At 28.3% G+C, this 23,395-nt stretch overlaps 1 protein-coding gene and 1 pseudogene across 1 annotated transcript; both read left to right on the forward strand.

The window, feature by feature from the left end:
• The first annotated feature begins 9,266 nt into the window (after positions 1-9,266).
• LOC125851178 (nudix hydrolase 2-like) lies at positions 9,267-12,231 on the forward strand (annotated as a pseudogene).
• A 6,516-nt stretch (positions 12,232-18,747) lies between these two features.
• On the forward strand, positions 18,748-21,358 carry LOC125851180 (nudix hydrolase 2-like). The gene is made up of 6 exons (XM_049530961.1): positions 18,748-18,894; positions 19,065-19,136; positions 19,775-19,825; positions 19,957-19,991; positions 20,093-20,201; positions 20,974-21,358. The coding sequence occupies exons 1-6, from the start codon at positions 18,748-18,750 to the stop codon at positions 21,148-21,150; spliced, it is 591 nt and encodes a 196-aa protein (XP_049386918.1). The 3' UTR covers positions 21,151-21,358.
• Positions 21,359-23,395: the final 2,037 nt, after the last annotated feature.

Genomic DNA, 23,395 nt, shown 5'->3' on the forward strand with positions numbered 1-23,395 from the left:
AAGAATTGATATACATAAATAAATAAATATCAATTCTAGACTAAGAAGGGTGTTATCACATTTTTTATTATTACATATAACTATAAATCATTAGCAGGAGAAATGATCTAAAAGATATGACATATCAAATTCTATATATAAATATAATTCGTATAAAGTTATAATAACTAATTTTTAGGAATAAATAAATAAATAAAAAACAAAAAATAGAAAAGAAAAGAAGTGATTTAAGGAAATAATATAAATGACATTAATAATAAGATTAAGGGAAGAAAGTAAAAGAAGTTAATAGCACTAATGATGGTAGGATTTATATATGGTCATTTTTTATATTTTATCAAATTTAAGATTAATTATCCTGTCTTTTAAAATTAGGAAAGACGTCATTAAAATAAAATGAATATCGATGAATAATTATTTTTGGAAGAGTAACTTCATTTTTTGTGCAATTATTTTAATAAAATGTATTTAAAATGTAAAAATAATTGATATAAATAAATAAATATCAAATGCTAGACTAAGAATATATATATATATTATAAATTTCAAAATAATTGATATAAATAAATAATTCTCTAAATTTTGTTTGGGATGTGGTAACTACGGTCAATCCTAATGTGAATTCGGATGCTTCAAGGATTAGGAATTTTTCTAGAATGAACCCTCCCGAATTTCATGGCTCTAAAGTGGAAGAGGATTCCCAAAGATTTATTGATGAGGTTCATAAAGTGCTTGAAATTATGGAAGGGTCTCCACAAGAGAAGGGTGCGGAGTTAGCTGCCTATCGATTAAAAGATGTGCCTCAAGTTTGATATACTCAATGGAAGAGAAATAGGCCGGTATGAGCGGATACCATAGAGTGGGATGTTTTTAAATCGGCATTCCTTGATAGATTCTTTCCCCGAGAGTTGAGGGAATCAAAGGTGGAAGAATTTATTAACCTTAGGCAAGGTAGAATGAGTGTCAAGGAGTACGCCTTGAAATTTCCCCAACTATCCAAGTATGCTCCATCTATGGTAGAGGATCTGAGGGATGCGATGAGTAGATTTTTGACAGGTGTGTCCGACTTGTTTGAAGAAAAATGACGTACGGCAATGCTTCATAATGACATGGATATCTCAAGTTTCATGGTATATGCTCAAAAAATTTAGGAGTCGAAACTCAAGAAAAGGAATAGAGAGGTAAAAAGGGCTAGAATCGGTGATGGGAACTTCTCCAATGCTAGGTCCGATGGACAAGGTCGGCCAAGGTTCAAACAAAGGTTCTCCAACCAAGGTTCCTCTAGTGCTCCAAGGTTCAACAAGGATAGGGTTTGCAACCCTAAACCTCAAGGAGGTAATAGTGGTGGCTCTTATGTTTTTAGGCCTAATTGTGCAAAATGTGGTAAAAAGCATGATGGCAAGTGTCTTGTTGGTACCGATGGGTGTTTTAGTTGTGGGAAGGTTGGCCACAAGATGAGAGATTGTCCAATGCCCAAAGTTAAGGTAAGGGAAGATAAACAAGCTCCTCCAAGCGTTTCCAACTCCAATGCTCGAAAGCAAAACTGCTTTTATGTTCTTCAATCCCGAGGCGACTAAGAGAGCTCCCCGAATNTGATTTAAGAAAATAATATAAATAATAGTATTAATGATGAGATTAAGGGAAATGAAGTAAAAGAAATCAATAGCATACAGTAGGACTTAAATGTGGTCATTTTTTATATAAAATTTTAAGGAAATTTTTTCAGTCTTTTAAATTTAGTAAAAAGGCCAAAAAACTAAAATAAATATTGAGGCATAATTCTTTTGGAAGAGTAACTTCATTTTTTAGTAATTATTTTAATAAAAATATAAGAAAATGTCAAAACAATTGATAAAAATAAATAAATATCAATGCTAGATTAAAAAGGGTATTACGTTACATTTTTATTTTAGCTATTATTAAATATAAATAACTTATTTCTTTAAATATATAAATAATTAAAAAAACTATTTAAGGAAATGATATAAATAATATTAGTTATGAAATTAAGGGAAGAAAGTAAAAGAAATTAATAGCATTGATGATGAAATGATTCAAATATGATCATCTTTTCTTTTAAAATTAGAAAAAAATGCCAAAAAAAATATCAATAAATAATTAGAATATCAATCGTAGTATATATAAAATAAACTTATAAAGACACATAAAAAAAAAATAAGACAACATAAAAGAAGAAAAGAACTAATAGAATAATTAAGTTGAAAGAAATAATATCAACATTAATTTCGTTTTCTTTCAAATCACAAAACATAATTTCTACTTATAATTCTTCTCCTAATTCGATATGAATTCCATAAATAGATGGATTCTTTCTCCAAATAATTATCTTACCCCTTGATACACTAATCACTCTTCCTATAAATTTTTCAACCAAATTAATTTTTTCTCTCAATATAACATTTCTCCTACCAATTTCTTCGAAAGCATCATGATGTACTTCTTTTTTTCTCTTTTGTTAAAGAAATTCGAAGGCCTAGAAATTTGATATATGTATATTCTTCTTTTATCATCATAAGGAAAGAAGAAATGAAGAAAAGAGGAGGAGTTCATTGTTGTTGGTTAGAAATACTCAAATATATTTATTTTATAGGCTAAATAATATTAACAGTTATGAAAAATGAAAAGTTTTTTGTCTTTTCATGTTCTATTTACTTAAATGTATATTAGTGTGAGGGAAGTTTTAAAGAACATGATTAATTGGGTAATTTATTTAAATGCTTTCAGTTTTTTTAAAATACAAATAAAAAATAGAAAACAGATATAAAACTTAAAAAAAAAAAGAAAAAAGATAAATGTAAATGTTGGCCATAGAGAGGTGTCACATCGATTGTCCATATTCAGCTTTTTATATATATATAGATGTCATTTGTTAGGTTATTTTATCATAAGTTATGAGATTTAATTATTATAGACCATCAATTCTTAGAAAGTGATCCCTATATAAATAGTGAGATCATCAATTTTGTCAAAAACACAACACATACATACAATAAATTATTTTTTCATTCTTTCAAGCTATCTTCATTATTTGTGCAAGATTCTTGACTTAGCCCATATGTCTTGTTTGGAGATCGATATCTTCAAATTATCGATATTCATCGTTGGAAACAAGGGTTATCTTAATAATCTTTTGTTAGTTTTGTTATATCTATGATTTATCCTTTCAACCATTAATACTCAATTTATCAAATTTAAATCGGAACTTTATCTCTTATCCTTTAAACTTTGCATATGCATTCAACTATAACCTTTTTGAGGGGTAATCGTAGAATTTAGGATAATTGTTTGAATTGTGTTTTTATCTTACTAATATGATTCTAATCAAACTTTAGCTACTATATATGTAGCCACAAACGGACAAGGATTTCAATCTGACCTCACTCAAAATGATAGCTCTAATATGAGAATTTCTAAAAGAATAATATCTCCTAAATCTAAACAAATTAAGATTTATTTGGATCCCAAATATCAGTATAAAATATTTCTAACGTCATCTCACATTGATTATAGTCATATTAATCTTTCTTTCATTAATTGTTGTATTAACATCATATCATATACATTGGACGTAATATTCATACGTTTTCTTGACGTATAGTTTAATTTGTACCAATCAACACGTTAATTATTGGACTTAGTGCTAATTTACTTTGTCATATTTATATTGGCTCTTTCTTGTTCATGTATGAACAACTACCTAGTTATGTCCGAAGATGTGATATACAAATTATTATTTTCTTCGTTCATTTTTATTTGTTTATACTAAATTTTACATATTTTTTAAGAAATAATGATTGATATGATAAAGTATAATTACTATAATATTCATATTAATTGATTTTAAAAAATAATTTGGGGAATAAATAACTAGTGCTAAGTACCCCACCACAGGAAATTTATGCTATAAAACATAATTTTCCGACTTATTTCTTATCGAACCAGCTCACTAGGAAAATGCATAGCGAGAAACAAATTTTCATTGAATTAAATAGTGGAAATTGTCTAATTTTTCTGTACGAAAACATTACTATTTTTTCACTCTACCGATTCAATCAGAATATTTGTGAAAACATTCACGCCGAATACTTCTAGTGAAGAATCTCAATAGAAAAATAGTGGGTTTTTAATAGATACATGGAAAAAAGTAACTATCTTTTCTTAATATGTTAAAGGTATTGATAAGTAAAAATAAAAATCTATATTTGATGGACAAGTAAAAGTAAATCGGAGGAAAGGCCCTCTGTCCCAATTTATGTGACACTTTTCATTTTTTGAGAGTCAAACAGTTTAAGTTTGACCGGAGATTTGCGCATGAAATCTTCAATTTTTTTGAAAAGAATTTTATATATTTGTAAACTACGTAAAAAGTATTATAAGTCACAACAATTGATAATTCAAAATGTTTAAAAGATCTATAAAAAATTTACGATTAAAGTTAGATTTATTTGAATCTCGAAATCTGGAAAATATCACATAAAATAAAACGGAGAGAGTATTAAACTATATAATTAGCTAAAAGACGACCCTTATGAATGTGGTCATACCATGTAAATTTCTTCTCAATATCCATTCAAAAATTGTATTTTTTTCCCATCTAGCCAGCTTGTATAAATATGGCATTATAATTACAATATTTTCAAGCTACTCCAGCTGAAGAAATCAATCAGGGGCGGCTGGTTAGGCTTAAAAAAAGTCCTTGGCCTTAGTCCCGAATTTTAGGGGGCCCATTTTTTAGTTAATTAGGTGGGATTAAATTTTTAAAAAAATGTTAGAACTAAGATAATAAATGCAAAGGCCCCATTTTTTAGTTAATTAGGAAGGATTAAATTTAAAAATAAAATAAAATATTAGAACTAAGACAATAAATGCAAATGACTTAATGAAGTGATAGTCTGATAGATATGACTATGACTTTTTAACTCTTCAATAAAAAGTTGTGTATTTTTTTTTATAATGTACAAGTTATCTTTTTTTTTAATCTTATTTTTTTTCCTAATTTTATTTTATATATTCTATCCTCCTCCCTTCCAGGGGCGGCTGGTTAGGCTTTAGAAAAGGCCTTGGCCTTAGGCTCCCAATTTTAGGGGGGGCCATTTTTTAGTTAATTAGGTAGGATTAAATTAAAAAAAATATTAGAACTAAGACAATAAATGCAAAGGCCCCATTTTTTAGTTAATTAGGAAGGATTAAATTTAAAAAATAATAATATTAGAACTAAGACAATAAATGCAAACGGCTTAATGAAGTGATAGTCTGATAGATATGACTGACTTTTTAACTTTCCAATAAAAAGTTGTGTACTTTTTTTTAAGGATAAGGGTCTGAAAAATACCCCAACTTTGGTCGAATTTGCTGTTGCAATACTAAACTTTCATGAGGACCTATTATCTCCCTAGACTATTTAATACCGTATTTTAAACATATATATTTGCTCACGTGGACATAAAAAATAAAGCAAAATTATAAATAGTAATGTATCCACGTGGGCACATATATACCTTTAAAATACACTATTAAATAGTTCAGGGGGTAAAAAATACGGTATTAAATAGTCTAGGGAGGTAATAGGTCCTTATGAAAGTTTAGTATCGCAACAGCAAATCCGACCAAAGTTGGGATATTTTTCAGACACTTATCCCTTTTTTTTTTTAATGTACAAGTTATCTTTTTTTTGCCTAATTTTATTTTATATATTCTATCTTCCTCCCTTCTATTTCTTCTCACTTTCTCTTTTCTCTAATCTTACATCTCTCTCTTACTCAAAGCTTAAAAATTTACTTGTTCTATTGATAGTTTATATTTTAAATCTGGAGAAAAATATTGCAGCAGCCTGATTCATTTTCGGAAATCAAGTCTTCATAGCTTTTGATTTGGTAATATCATTCTAATTTCTAATATTATTTTTATTTTGTGTCTTATGTTTATTATATTTTTTATTTGATATTGTAAATAGTCGATAACTTGATAAAATCTCAAAAAGATGCTCTTGATAAATTTTTGGAAAACAATGTTGAAATTAAATAAAAAAAGGTAGGGAAATGCTCTTTAGAAGAACAAGTTACTAACTTTGTTGAAGTTGACTTAGATAATGATATAAACCAAAAAGAAGAAGAAGGAGAGGATATTAGTGAAAAGTCGGATGTAGATTCCCAAGAAAATCAAGAACTTATAAATGAATTGAATAATCATACTCCTAAAAATATCTATGATCCTAGTCAATGGAATATTGTTGATACAAAGTTAAGAGACTTATTAGTAGAAAAGGGACCAATTAGAATTACTGACACATGTTTTCCAAAGGATAAAATTTTAAGGCACTTTTCTACTACATATTATTTTCAAAAGTTGGCAAATGGAGAAAGACATGAAAGAAGATGGTTAGTTTATTCCAAAGATTTGAATAAGGTATTTTGTTTTTGTTGTAAGTTATTTAATACAACCTTTAATGCAAAGAATAATAAGTTAGCTAATGAAGGTAGTAGAGATTGGAAAAATCTTACTACTAAGTATAGAACTCATGAAACAACTAACCAACATATTATTAATATGAGTTCATGGATTGATTTAGAATTTAGATTGCGTAATAATAAAACAATCGATAAAAACATTCAAGACCAAATTAATAGAGATAGAGAACATTGGAAAAATGTATTGTCAAGAATTATTTCCGTCATAAAAACTCTTGGAAGAAATAATTTGACATTTAGGGGGGAAAATAAAAAAATCTATCAAGAAAATAACGGAAACTTCTAGAGTCTTATTGAAATGATTGCAGAATTTGATCCAATTATGCAAGAATATTTTCTACGAATTAAACATGATGAAATTCATTATCATTATCTTGGACATAATATACAAAATGAATTAATAAATTTATTGGCAAGTGAAATTAAGAACAAGATTATTGAAAAAATTATAAAAACAAAGTATTTCTTTATTATACATGATTGCACGCTAGATACAAGTCATCAAGACCAAATGTCTTTTATAATACGGAAAGTAGATATTTCGGCAACTCCAATAAATGTAATCGAATATTTCTTAGAATTCTTAAAAGTGGATGATACAAGTGGAAAAGGTCTTTTTGAAGTTATTTTAGATGAAATAAAATGTATTGGACTTGATATTGATAATTTAAGAGGACAAGGATATGATAATGGGTCTAATATGATGGGAAAACACCAAGGAGTGCAAAAAAGACTTCTTGATATAAATCCTAGATCATTTTATACACTATGTGATTGTCATAATCTAAATTTGGTACTTTGTGATATGGTTAATTCTTGTACGAAAGCTATATCATTCTTTGGAGTGGTACAATGTATATATTCACTATTTTCTTCGTCTACTAAGCGGTGGAAAATTTTAAAAGATAGTGTACCTAGTTTAACTCTTAAATCATTGTCACAAACACGGTGGAAAAGTCGTATTGAAAGTGTTAAAGCAATAAGGTTTCAAACTCCACAAATAAGAGATGCTTTATTTAAATTAGAAGAAGTTAGTGATGATCCAAAAATTAAAAGTGAAGTTAATTGTTTAGCAATTTTTGAGCTTGAAAATTTTGAATTTTTATTAAGTATGACTATTTGGTATGGTGTATTATTTGCTGTAAATTCAATTAGCAAAAGTTTACAATCAAAAGATATGCATATTGATGTCGCTATAGATCAATTAAGAGGATTAGTTTCTTTTTTTAAAACATATAGAGAAGAAGGATTTACAATTGCTATAATTTTGGCTAAGGAAATTGCATTAGAGATGAATATAGAACCTGTATTTCATAAGAAATGTGTAATTTATAGAAAAAAACAATTTGATGAGAATGTTGATAATGAAATCACAAGATCTCTTGAACAATCATTTAGAGTTGATTACTTCTTATACATAGTAGACCAAGCCATCTTTTCACTTCAAAATAGATTTGAACAATTTGAAGTATATGAAAATATTTTTGGTTTTCTATTTAGTGGGAAAAAAATTGAGATCATTAGGTGATGAGAATTTAAAAAAATATTGTCTTAATCTTGAATGTTCCTTAAAACATAATACTCACTCCGATATTGACGTTTTAGACTTATTTTCTGAATTAAAAGTGTTAAGGGAAATCATAAAAGTAGAAGACAATACTCTAATTGAAATATTCAATCAAATAAAAAGACTTGATTCTTTTCCAAATGCTTACATTGCTTATAGAATAATGGTAACAATTTCCGTAACAGTCGCCTCAGCCGAAATAGTTTTTTCAAAATTAAAAATAATAAAATCTTTTTTAAGATCGCCAATGTCTCAAGAAAAATTAAGTGGTTTGGCTATATTATCGATTGAAAAAGAATTATTAGAAGAGATTGACTACACAAAAAATATTAACAACTTTGCATCTCAAAAAGCTAGAAAAATAAATTTAAAATAAAAACATTTATAATTTTTCTTTTAAGGCCTCTAATTTGATTTTGGCCTTAGACCACCAACGAGTTTGAGCCGCCCCTGAATTTATTCAATCTCTAATATATTTTGCTAATTGGTACGTTACGTATATTAATTAGCTTAACAAAAACTTATTTCCTAGTTGCTTATAACTTTATAGTTTTAGTATTTTGCAAATATATACTTATGAAAGTTTGTAATTTTTCGTTATTTTCTCTACTGCTTTGCATATGCATCTCCACGTGTCACTTGATCTGCTCACTAAAATTTTCATAATAAATCATGTCCAATTTTACCATATACTCTGAGGTACTAAATCATATTACTCCTATCGTTTCATTTTATATGTCACGATTTTCTTTTGGTTAATATATTAAGAAAAAAATTAAATAACATACTTTTATATTTAAAAATAATTTAATTTTAAATTTATCATTTTATTATTAATAGCATGATATCCACCAAAATCTCATGGTATGTCAAAAATATACAAATTTAAAAAATCTTTCTTACTTTTTTAGTTGTGCATGATAAATTCCGCAATATATTTTATAAAATTCAAATTCTGAATCTATCTCTAAATATTATCTGGTGCAATTTGCTAACTAAGCTATCACTTATTTTACAATATATTTGTTGTTCTTGGAAAAATTCTTTCGAACTGAGTCTAACCTAAGAAGTAGTGAGGGGGGGCATGCAACAAATCTGATTGTATATATCTTTACTATTTTTTAAAGAAAAATATTATATTTAATTATGATTAGCACTTAAATTTCTTTACCTAATATGCTTTCTTTCTTTGTTTGAAAAGCTCAGAATTAATGGATTCTTTTGAAGAGGCATCAATTGACATAAAAATGGAGATATTTGAGGCAATTGAAGATAATTTTGGAGGAGTTACTGTGAACATGAAGACAGAGGAACCTATGGATTTTCTTAAATTCCATACTATGCTCAAGGCTTCCATTTCTTATTGGAGGCTAAAGGTATTTATGTATAATATATATACTTAATATTTACTCGATCGTAATATTTGAGTTTAAGTTATATGTATCGTGTGAAAAATATATTTACATATATTGTGATCACTCAAAAGGTAATTGCAGATAAATTTATTTAATCATATTGACTAGTAACCTAGAATCAATGATACATGATATTATATGGACTTCTAATTATCACTTAAGAGGATGAGTGAATCTCAACAAATACTTAAATCACAAACGCTTACAACTTAAGAACTAACGCTAATAACTTGAAGTTAAAGTAAGCATGACATGATTGTTCAATTGACATCAAACTCAATTGAACTTCCTAATACATAATAATTGCTTAGTAGATAGAATAATCTGCTATAACAAATTAAATTATACTACCAATCGGTCATCGAAAACAAAAATCTCACTAATTTTAATTTCTTTTTGTTATTTTTCCTTTGATTTTGATGGTCAGGGAAAGAAGGGTGTTTGGATTAAGTTACCTATAGAACTTGCTCATCTTGTTAATGCAGCAGTAACGGTAAATATATTCATGAAAATATTATTCCACTAATAATTAATTATTAACATTAGATTATTTAAAATTCATATAAATATGTGTTTAATTAATTAAAAAAATAATATGATAAATTAAACATTTGATGCTTGTTTATTGGATTCCTCATGAAATTCCTCATACTTTTCCTGCTAATGCTTCTCATAGTATTGGTATCGGTGCTTTCGTCCTCGATCAAGACGGACAGGTTCTTTAAAATTTTAAATATATGATATAATTTGACTTGACACGAAGTTTAAGAAAATAATATATTTTTTTTGAAATTTATGATTTCGAACATGCTAAAGATATTAAGGTCTTTAAATATGTTATACGATTATACAAATTTATTATTTAAGGTACATTAAGAAGTACTAAAATTATTTATTTTCAAATTTAATTAAAAATATGACATTGGCAGGTACTGGTAGTTAAAGAAAAATCTGGAAAAATTACTGGGACTTGGAAGCTTCCTACTGGTGTTGTTGATGAGGTTTAACAAATTTATATTTTCCCCTTTTTTGTTAATTTATTTTATTATTAATTGTTATGACATTGGCATGTGTTCATATTTATTTTTTTTAGTATTAACATTTTTTCCGAGTCATTTCCATTTATAGATATATTAACGGAACAGAAATTTTATTAGCTTAATTGATTGATTATTTGAATTTTAAATTATAAATTCTCGTTTGCTCGACTCTAAGTGGAACTTTCATAATGAGAATCAGAATTTTGGGACAAAGTAAACAATTTACCAAAATGTACCAAAGTCATTTTGGAGTACCATTTCTATTTTCATACACAAAATGTACCAAAGTCATTTTGGAGTACCATTTCTATTTTCATACACAAAATGTACCAAAGTCAGATTAGCTCGATTTGACGAAGAAAAACATGTCAATGATATACACGGCAAAAAATATAGAAATTGTTATTGATAAATTTTATCGCTAAACAGTAAAATTCGTCACTGATTCTACTTAGTATTCTAATATATTATTATTAAGAAAGTTATTAGTGATTTAGCGATGAAGTTTGTAGCAAATTAATTATTTTTTTTACGAATTCTACTAATTGTAGGGGGAGGATATATGTATGGCAGCCGTTAGAGAAGTGCAAGAAGAGACAGGAGTAAGTATATATATACACTACTAAATTCTTCGATATGAAAATAAAAAAGTACTAATTTTTTTTTAAAAAATAAAACTAAAAAATATAGTGCTACAAAACTAATGTAGAACCTTTTTATTTATTTTTTTATTTTTTATAGATTGAGACAGAATTTGTTGAACTCCTTGCCTTCAGGTATGAATTTCCATCCATTTTTAATTATTTGAAAGTATAGTATAAATTATATTTGATAAAATGTCAATATAAGTTAATTAAAATACCTTATTTATATGCAGACAAAGTCACAAATCATTCTTTGGAAAATCTAATTTGTTCTTCGTATGCATGCTGAAACCACTTAATTTCACTATCAACAAGCAAGATGCTGAGATTGAGGAAGCTAAGGTATATATATTTACTCACGCTGGTTCAATTTATATGTCATACTTTCCTTTTAGTTGGTTTCAAAATATGTAACTTTTCATATATTTAGTACTTTCTTTTTCCTAATTTAAGTATTTTTTGTTTAACTGAACACGAAGTTTAATAAATAAAAGGAGATTTTTGAATCTTTTTGTCTTGAATTAAAGATATATATTGTATATAGTTTTTTAAATCTTGTGGTCTTAATCTTGTCATGCAAGATGTTGGATAAGGAAAACTTGGAAAGAGAGATACTCTTTTTTGGACAAACCAGAAATAATAATAAGACATTTAAATTGCGTGAAGTCAATAATAATTGTTAATTACGTATTCTAATATCTCATCTGGTATATGTTTAAGACTATACAATTAAGGTGCATTTTAATACATTACACACATGCTTAATTTCAAATCACAAGATTCAAAAGTCTCTTTATTATTTTAAAGTCTGTATCTATTTAAATCAAGACACGTAAAATGAAGCTTGTTTCCAAGAACTATAACTTTACTTTACACCTATTTTTTTAAAAATCATTGTAGTGGATGCCAATGGAAGAATATGCAAGTCAATCAAAGGTGAACCAAAGTGAACTCACTAAAATGATAGCCAATATATGTGTTGCCAAGAAAGAGGAACAGTACAATGGCTTCTCTGCTATTCTTACTACTACTGGACATTCTGCCAAGAAGTGCTATTTATACTCTAATAACATATAGTAGATGATACTCATAAGAATTAAAATTATATTTTATGCATATGTTTGCAATAAGAATAATGTTTGTAATAAGATTTTTCCATTTGGAAGAATTAAAATGTAGACTAAGATTCTAGTTTGAATATCATATATATAATGTTTTGGCAATATATAAGCCATATTGATAATTGGTATTTGGATATGTTTGAAGTAATTGATGTATGTTTTCCACTTTGTTTCCTTTGTTTTTGTTTAGATAATTCAATGTAATGTTTTTGCAATCACTAGCACTTTGCTACATGATCTACTTGTTATGTGCAGTATATGAAGTATTGCTTACTACATTATCTTGTTTGTATAAAAAAAATACTACTTAATTACTATCGTAAAATTTTCAAATAAATTACGTACATCATCAAAATCACTCAGCTAGAGACAAATATAAGATTTAGAGTAACTGAGTTTATAATATTTTGGTCTATAGTATACTAGCATTCGTGCCTGCGCGTTGCGCGGTTAATTTATAATGTAATTATAAACACTAATTTAATGACAATATCAAAATCCAACCTACTATAAAATGAAATTGTAAAATTTACATTGGAGATTGTTGGCATTTAACACCTTAACATGTTAAAATAGAATAGTTATGAAAATAAATAAATATATAAGTTTAGTTCATTGTCTCAATTTGATGACCATAATTTTTAGTATTATTTAACTTATTTATTTTTAAAATTATTCAAAGTCATAAATGACTCTCACAATTTTTATTATATTCTTGTTAGCATAATGAAGATATAAGAAAATTTAATCGTTACAGTAAAATAAGATGTAATTAAAAAGTCCTACTGTTATGATACTGTCAAGCATACAACTAAGAAGTTTTAATTTTTCTAAAAATTTTATATCAATTATATGATATTTTAGTATCATATTTTACCAAAAAAATGTTGTGGACTTTGTTGCTAAATTTTATTTCTTCAAATTGCATCATATTCACTTTCTCACGATAACTCTAAATTGATTACTCCCTCCATTTTAAAAGAAATGATATTGTGACAACATTTGTTAATTCAAATGATTAACAAACAACATTTCATTATCACTTTTAAGGGTTATTTGATAGAGTGTATAACAATAATGTTTATTAGTAACGTATAGATCGATGGGTTATGCTTACATTATTTTACTGTTTGATTTAGTGTAGTATATTAAAAATGACAAGCATTACATAATTTCTTTAAAAAAAAGGTTTGTTTATATAAAAATATTCTGCACATTCTTAATTAATTATGTACAATTTCAAAGAGAATTATATCTTTAACTATGCCTATATATACCTACTTATATAAATAATAATATAAAATTAAGGAGTTATTTGGTAGATGGGTAAGGTTAGTGTTATTCTTATATTAATTTTCATATAACTTATGCGACGTTTGGTAGGTACATAGAAAATAATATGACGTTTGTGTTATTCGGGTGACGTTTGTTCGACAATTTTGAAACTCTCATAATTAATATATGTATAAGTTATGAAAGAATATATGTATTGTTTTGGGAAAAACTACCTAAAAACACATCTTATTTTACCATAATCTCTAAATTTCCTACCATTTAAAAATTTTCAAAAATCCCCTCTCGAATACATCACTCCGCTATCGCTAATACATCTCTATCTCCCTCTCTGATACATCCTTCCCCTCTCTAATACATTTCTTCCCTCTCGGATACATCATTCCCCTCTCTAATACATCCTTCCCTCTCGGATACATCATTTCCCTCTCGAATACATCATTACCCTCTCTGATACATTCTTCCCCTCTCTGATACATTCCTTCCTTATGTATCCGAATGTCTTATCCCTTCTCTGATACATTCTTCCCCTCTCGGATGCATCCATCCCCTATGTATCCAAAAGTCTAGGAATGTATCCGGAATTCGTGTATTAGATTGTGACATACACATGATAACGTGGAAATTAAAGTTAGAGAAACCAACACGAAGTCACGTTTACATGTCTTGGTCCGTCAACTCCAATAACTATTAATTATGACTCATAATAGAATATTCTCTTTTCCTATCTGTTTTTACTTACTAGATTTAGACTATTAATGTAGAGTCAACTCAATTAATTTCTCTGCATTTGCATGTCAAGTGGCCTCTATAGACTTTTATCAATGTATGGTTTTTTCTTTGTTAAAGAAAAAAAGAGAGTCAGAATTGATTTAAAAAAGGATAAAAAGAGTCGCGAAAAATGCAACACAATTGATTTAAATGTCATTTGTTACGTTATTTTATCATAACTTTACTATTTTTTCACTCTAACGATTCAATCAGAATATTTGTGGAAACTTTCACGCGGAATACTTCTAGTGAAAAAATTTAATAGAAAAATAGTGATTTTTTAATAGTGACATTGGAAAAAAGTAACTATCTTTTCTTAATATGATAAAGGTACTGATAAGTACAAATAAAAATCTATGTTTAAAATATCTAATGGACAAGCAAAAGTAAATCGGAGGAAAGTAATACTAAACTATATAATTAGCTAAAAGACGACCCTTAGGAATGTGCTTCATGCCATGTAAATTTCTTCTCAATTTCCATTAAAAAATTATGTATTTTTTCCATCTAGCCAGCTTGTATAAATAGGGCATTATAATTACAATATTTTCAATCTACTCAAGCTGAAGAAATCAATCTCTAATATATTTTGCTAATTGGTACGTTACGTATATTAATTAGCTTAACAAAAACTTATTTCCTAGTTGCTTATAACTTTATACTTTTAGTATTTTGCAAATATATACTTATGAAAGTTTGTAATTTTTCTTTATTTTATTTACTGATTTGCATATGCGTCTCCACGTGTTACTTGATTAGCTCATTAAAATTTTCATAATAAATTATGACCAATTTTACCATATACTCTGAGGTACTAAATCTTATTACTCCAATCGTTGTATTTTATATGTCACGATTAATTTTTGATTTATCTGTTAAGAAAAAAAAACATATTTTTATATTTAAAAATAATTTAATTTTAAATTTATCATTTTATTATTAATAGCATGATATCCACCAAAATCTTACGGTATGAAAAAAAAAAATTTAAAAATCTTCTTACTTTTTTGGTTGTGCATAGTAAATTTCGAAACATATTTTATAAAATTCAAATTTTGAATCTATCTTTAAATATCATCTGGTGCGATTTGCTAACTAAGCTATCTGTAATGACCCGGACCCGTAAGGTCATTTTTGATAATTTTAAATAGTCATTTATCTATAATTAATTAATTTGCGGGTAATTTGTTTATTATTAAAAATAATGGATCAAGTCTAAATTGTTAAAATAGGTTTGTAGGAATTATTACTTTTAATACATAATTAATTTAGAAAAAAAGAAAGAAAAAGGCGGAAGAAAAACTAACCTAGACGTGCGACAGAAAGCAAAGAAGCAGGAAAATTCAAGTGATTCAGGTTAGTTCTAATAAAGATTCTTTGTAAAATTGTATATATATATCTTAGGGTGATATTATTGTTAAGGGATATGGTTGGAATTTGCGGTTTTTAAAAGAAAAGAGACAAAATATTGTCAGTACGTTGTTGGGGTTGAATTGAAACTAAGGTGGGTGTAATTGTTATTAATGAAATTATGTACTCATTGTCATGAATGGATAAGTTGTTGGGTTTGTCGTGTGCTTTTCATGGTTCTGCCATGAATTTGTGTGACCAGTAGATTTCATAGTTAGTTGTTCTTATTTTAAATATTATATTATAAATTAAATATTTAATATATTGAGATAGGTAATTAACTATTGGGTTATCGAATTATATGAATATCATTAGACTTATGATATTGGAGAAGTTGAAGCTTAACCCTAGACTTGAAACTTAGAAACTTGATTATGAATTTGGGTGAATTGTTGGTTCAAGGCTAAACACATAGTAATGTGGGTGTTGTTAATTTCAAAATCTTATTGTGGTAATTTGTTTGGATAGATTGTATTGATTTGGAGTCCAATGAAAGAGGGAGACTCAAGTTCCAGAGTGATTGTTCGACTATTTGAGGTAAGTGGATTTCTAAACCCTTGTTAATTGTATAGAATTCGTGTATTTCCTTGTAATATGTGTTTGGGGGTAATGAGACGTGGTGATGGGTTGACTTGTCCACATTGATTAATTCTAATAATGAAAAAGGGGTAATAAAAGGCAATGTGATTAATTGTTTGTGTGTGATGTGTTGAGAATTGTTGGTGACGGGAATTGGTACGAGTACCAATGTTATAAAGGGAAAGTTTATTACTATAGAATGCAGATTGTAATATGAGAATGCCAAAGCATATGGGCATTAACTGATATATTATTGACTTGATTTTTTATGTGTGATTGTGTTCTTCATTGAACCTGTATACTGGTGATAGCTGAGGTGATTACATATCATAATGATATTTGATTGAGATGCATCATCCTTGTTATTGAAATCATATTCTGTACATGCATTGACATGAGATTGAGTATAAGTTGGGCACGTGGAGATCGTCCGTGCTGGGGATGGTGAGATGTTAAGATTATAATTTGGGCACGTGGAGATCGTCCGTGCGAAATTTGTTTGTTTTATGAAAGTGCGTTGAGATCGTCCACACAGACACGTGGAGATCGTCTGTGACGATATATGGACCTCGCGAGTCCCCCATGGGTCATGAACTCTCGATGTATTTTCGAGGAGTATCATGTATATACGGTTGAGAGAGTACTTAGTATTCTGAGGCATATCATTTCATGGTGTCATATTGCATTGCATCTCATGACATCCTTCATTCTTGATGATTATGTGTTTTATTGGTGGTTGGAAAGTACTTGATATTTGATTACCTCTATTTGATGAACTTGATCTTGTGTGTTGCTGATATTTGTGAGTGCCTTTTTGTGGAAGTTGTGATTCATGAATATTGAGTTTGTTGTTGAGGATATGTAATTTGTTAAAGTGATTGTTGTTGAGCTGGGTGCTATGTAAACTGTGAACTGTTAGGTTGGGCTGGTTTTATGCAGGTTGTAGTTGTGGAGGTTTGGTTGGGGTGTAAGGAGTACCCGTATTCTATCCCCTTAGCTTGTGTTTAGAGGTTTACTTGCTGAGTACCGTGTGGTTTGGTACTCACCCCTTGCTTCTACAATTTTTTGTAGGTTATGAGCCTGAATTTTGTGGTACTTTCCATTCTCTTATTTTCCGAGGCTTCTTGGAGATTTGTGAGGTAGCTGTTTGTGATCTCAGCAGACCTTCTTACTCCTATTTATGATCTAGTTCTATTCTAAAAACAAGGTCATTTGATACTTGTGTTTTCTTTTGAATCAATTGTAATACTTTAGAGGCTTGTACACGTGACAACCAGATTTTGGGGGTATTTTTGAGTAAATTATGAAATTTCCGCATTTTATTGTAATGGGTGAGTGTTAGGCTGACTTGTCTTGGTAGGATAAGATGAGTGCCATCACGTCCATTTTTGGGTCATGACACTATCGCTTATTTTACAATATATTTGTTGTTCTTGGAAAAATTCTTTCGAACTGAGTCTAACCTAAGAAGTAGTGAGGGCATGCAACAAATCTGATTGTATATATCTTTACTATTTTTTAAAGAAAAATATTATATTTAATTATGATTACCACTTAAATTGTTCAGATTTCTTTACCTAATTATGCTTTCTTTCTTTAGTTGTTTGAAAAGCTCAGAATTAATGGATTCTTTTGAAGAAGCATCAATTGACATAATAATGGAGATATTTGAGGCAATTGAAGATAATTATGGAGGAGTTATTCTGAACATGAAGAAAGAGGAGCCTATGGATTTTCTTAAATTTCATACTATGCTCAAGGCTTCCATTTCTTATTGGAGGCTACAGGTATTTATGTATAATATATATACTTGATATTTACTCGATCGTAATATTTGAGTTTAAGTTATATATGTATCATGTAGAAAATATATTTATATATATTAAGATCACTCAAAAGGTAATTGCAGATAAATTTAACCTAGAATCAATGATAAATGATATTATAAGGACTTTTAATTATCACTTAAGAGGATGAGTGAATCTCAACAAATATTTAAATTACAAACGCTTGCAACTTAAGAACTAACGCTAATAACTTGAAGTTAAAGTAAGCATGACATGATTGTTCAATTGACACATCAAACTCAATTGAACTTCCTAATACATAATAATTACTTAGTATATAGAATAATCTGCTATAACAAATTAAATTATACTACCAATCGGTCATCGAAAACAAAAATCTCATTAATTGTAATTTCCTTTTGTTATTTTTCCTTTGATTTTGATGGTCAGGGAAAGAAGGGTGTTTGGATTAAGTTACCTATAGAACTTGCTCATCTTGTTAATGCAGCAGTAAAGGTAAATATATTCATGAAAATATTAGTCCACTAATAATTAATTATTAACATTAGATTATTTAAAATTCATATAAATATGTGTTTAATTAATTAAAAATAATATGATAAATTAAATTAATGCAGGAAGGATTTTGGTATCATCATGCTGAGGCAACATATTTGATGCTTGTTTATTGGATTCCTCATGAAATTCCTCATACTTTTCCTGCTTATGCTTCTCATCGTATTGGTATTGGTGCTTTCGTCCTCAACCAAGACGGACAGGTTTGTCCCAATTTACGTGACATAATTTTAATTGATACAATTTCTTTTTTTTTTTGAAATTTATGATCTCGAACATGCTAAAGTATATGAAGGTCTTTAAATATGTTATACGATTATACAAATTTATTATTTAAGAAGTATAAAGTTAATTAAAAATATGACATTGGCAGGTACTGGTAGTTAAAGAGAAATCTGGAGATATGACTGGGACTTGGAAGCTTCCTACTGGTGTTGTTGATGAGGTTTAACAAATTTATATTTTCCCCTTTTTTGTTAATTTATTTTATTATTAATTGTTATGACATTGGCATGTGTTCATATTTTTTTTTTATAGTATTAACATTTTTTCCGAGTCATTTCCATTTATAGATATATTAACGGAACTGAAAATTTTATTAGCTTAATTGATTGATTATTTAAATTATAAATTGTAAATTCTCGTCCGCTCGACTCTAAGCGGAACTTTCATAATGAGAATCAGAATTTTGGGACAAAGAAAACAATTTAGGTGAATAAACTTTTTAAATGAAATTTGTCAATACATTAAGTTTCGAAGAATTAACTTGTGCATTTTAAAATTTATATATATATATATATTTCTATTAAAATAAAAACGCCAAAATCATTTTGGACCATTTCTATTTTCATACACAAAATGTACCAAAGTCAGATTAGCTCGATTTGACGAAAAAAACATGTCAAAGATATACACGGCTAAAAATGTAGAAATTGTTATTGACAAATTTTATCGCTAAACAGTAAAATTCGTCACTGATTCTACTTAGTATTCTAATATATTATTATTAAGAAAGTTATTAGTGATTTAGCGATGAAGTTCGTAGCAAATTAATTATTTTTTTATGAATTCTACTAATTGCAGGGGGAGGATATATGTATGGCAGCCGTTAGAGAAGTGAAAGAAGAGACAGGAGTAAGTATATATATACACTACTAAATTCTTCGATATGAAAATAAAAATATTTTTTTTTTGAAAAAAAAATAAAAACATAGTGCTAGAAAACTATTTTAGAACCTTTTTTTATTTTAATTTTTTTTATATAGATTGAGACAGAATTTGTTGAACTCCTTGCCTTTAGGTATGAATTTCCATCCATTTTCAATTATTTGAAAGTATAGTATAAATTATATTTGATAAAATGTCAATATAAGTTAATTAAAATACCTTATTTATATGCAGACAAAGTCACAAATCATTCTTTGGAAAATCTGATTTGTTCTTCATATGCATGCTGAAACCACTTAATTTCACTATCAACAAGCAAGATGCTGAGATTGAGGAAGCTAAGGTATATATATTTACTCACACTGGTTCAATTTATATGTCATACTTTCCTTTTAGTTGGTTTCAAAATATGTAACTTTTCATATATTTAGTACTTTCTTTGTCCTAATTTAAGTATTTTTTGTTTAACTGAACACGAAGTTTAATAAATAAAAGGAGATTTTTGAATCTTGTTGTCTTGAATTAAAGATATATATTGTATATAGTTTTTTAAATCATGCGGTCTTAAACTTGTCATGCAGGATGTTGGATAAGGAAACCTTGGAAAGAGAGATACTCTTTTTTAGACAAACCAGAAATAATAATAAGACATTTAAATTGCGTGAAGTTAATAATAATTGTTAATTACGTATTCTAATATCTCATCTGGTATATGTTTAAGACTATAAGATTCGAAGTGCATTTTAATACATTACACACATGCTTAATTTCAAATCACAAGATTCAAAAGTCTCTTTATTATTCTTAAAGTATGTATCTATTTAACTTAAAGACACGTAAAATGAACCTTGTTTCCAAGAACTATAACTTTACTTTACACCTATTTTTTTTTTAAAAATCATTGTAGTGGATGCCAATGGAAGAATATGCAAGTAAATCAAAGGTGAACCAAAGTGANATTACACACATGCTTAATTTCAAATCACAAGATTCAAAAGTCTCTTTATTATTCTTAAAGTATGTATCTATTTAACTTAAAGACACGTAAAATGAACCTTGTTTCCAAGAACTATAACTTTACTTTACACCTATTTTTTTTTTAAAAATCATTGTAGTGGATGCCAATGGAAGAATATGCAAGTAAATCAAAGGTGAACCAAAGTGAACTCTCTAAAATGATAGCCAATATATGTGTAGCCAAGAAAGAGGAACAGTACACTGGCTTCTCTGCTATTCTTACTACTACTGGACATTCTGCCAAGAAGTGCTATTTATACTCTAATAACATATAGTATAAGATACTCATAATAATTAAAATTATATTTTATGCATATGTTTGCAATAAGAATAATGTTGTAATAAGATTTTTCCATTTGGAAGAATTAAATTATAGACTAAGATTCTAGTTTGAATATCATATATAATGTTTTGGCAATATATAAGCCATATTGATAATTGGTACTTGGATATGTTTGAAGTAATTGATGTATGATTTCCACTTTGTTTCCTTTGTTTTTGTTTAGATAATTCAACGTAATGTTTTTGCAATCACTAGCACTTTGCTACATGATCTACTTGTTATGTGCAGTATATGAAGTATTTTTTACTACATTATATCTTGTTTGTATAAAAGAAAATACTACTTAATTACTATCGTAAAATTTTCAAATAAGTTATGTACATCATCAAAATCACTCAGCTAGAGACAAATATAAGATTTAGAGTAACTGAGTTCATAATATTTTGGTCTATAGTATACTAGTATTCGTGTCTGTTGGGTATGTAGCAAGAGTTAATGGGAAATGGAGGGAAGATGAAAGAGGAACTTGAAAAAGTTGGGAACTTGGAAAGTTGAGAACTTGAAAAGTACTCTTATACTTTATTGAAAAGACATTTGTCCCTCATCGGCGGTGGAAAGAAAAATAGGAGAGTTTAAATGTAGAAACACTCCTATTAATTGTTAAAAGGGTTGGAAAGAGGGACCCCCCTCGCGCCGTCGTCGTCGTCGCTTGCTCGGCTTTGGATTTGGAGAGATTATTTTTTGGACAAAGTTTGTATTAATTATTTTAGTTAATTAATTATTTAATTAATTAAATTAAATTAAATGACCAACGTTTTAATTAGTTAATTAACTGATTCAATTAAACTTTCAGAAACAGCCATGACCATTTGAAAGGTTGCAAACTTTCATGAATGGTCGTGTGGATTCTGAAAGGATTGCAACCTTTCGAAACCAGTTCCTCTTGCCTATAAACACATTGATTCCTCAGACTTATTCCTTATGAATTTTTCTGATTTCTTCTTCTTCTTCTGCACAAAATTTCTTCGTGTACTTTACTGTTGTTGAGTGGTTCGCTGACACTAGAGTTTTGGGTATCAATACACTGGTGATTGAGATCATTCTATCCTTGGAGGACATATTCCAAATCAAACCTCGGATACTAGAGGGGAATAATTTACTTAAGGGGACACTGTGCATTCAGTGGACTTGATTTTTTTTCGATTCTATTTTTCTAGATTGTGGTACGTTTTTTTACAGATTTTAGTTTTGTCAATTAATTTATGTTCATCTATTCTTACTGGTTTATTAAACTTTGGTTACTTCGTGTTTCTGCAAAGTTTATTGAAATCAGTAATTCTGGTTTTTTATACACAGATTAGTAACAATCTTAAGGAAATTATTTTATACTTTTTTAATCTGTGTTTCTGGTGGAGAGAAAAACCTTCGTGGTTTTATACTCCTGTTAAGTTTGCAACTTAAGTTATTGCTTACTGAGTCATTTGTATCAATTTTTGTTTGTTACAGATTCTGAAATAGCTAATGACAATATTACGGTGACTGTTGCTGCACCAACCCGAACTGCTGTATCACCAGTAGAGAAACCGGGAAAATTCTCTGGTGTGAATTTCAAAGGATGGCAGCAACAGGTATTTTTCTGGCTTACCACTCTTGGTCTGCAGAAATTTACCAATGAAGTAACTCCAGTGCCTTTTGCTGAAATGACAGACAGAGAAAAAATCATGATTATTGAAGCATGGAAACAGGTAGACTTCCTATCTAAGAGCTACATTTTGAGTGCGTTAGAGGATGACTTATATAATGTCTATAGTGCAATGACAACTTCGAAAGAATTGTGGAATGCACTTGAGAAGAAATATAAGACAGAAGATGCATGCTTGAAAAAGTTTGTGGTCGCAAAGTTTTTAGACTATAAAATGTCAGATAGTAAAACTGTTGGATCACAAGTGCAGGAACTTCAACTTATTTTCCATGATCTAATTGCTGAAGATATGGTAGTAAATGAAACGTTTCAAGTGGCTGCAATGATCGAGAAGTTACCTCCTTCGTGGAATGAATTCAAGAATTATTTAAAGCATAAACGTAAGGAAATGAAGCTTGAAGATCTTGTGATTCGGCTCAAGATTGAGGAAGATAACAAAACCGTCGAAAAGAAGTCTCGTAAGAGTTCGACAGTAATTGGAGTTAATATTGTTGAAGAAGCTCCTACCAAAGACAAGAAGAGAAAGAAGTCCAAC

Source organism: Solanum stenotomum, unplaced genomic scaffold, assembly GCF_019186545.1.
Source record: "Solanum stenotomum isolate F172 unplaced genomic scaffold, ASM1918654v1 scaffold23261, whole genome shotgun sequence".
Taxonomy (NCBI): Eukaryota; Viridiplantae; Streptophyta; class Magnoliopsida; order Solanales; family Solanaceae; genus Solanum; species Solanum stenotomum.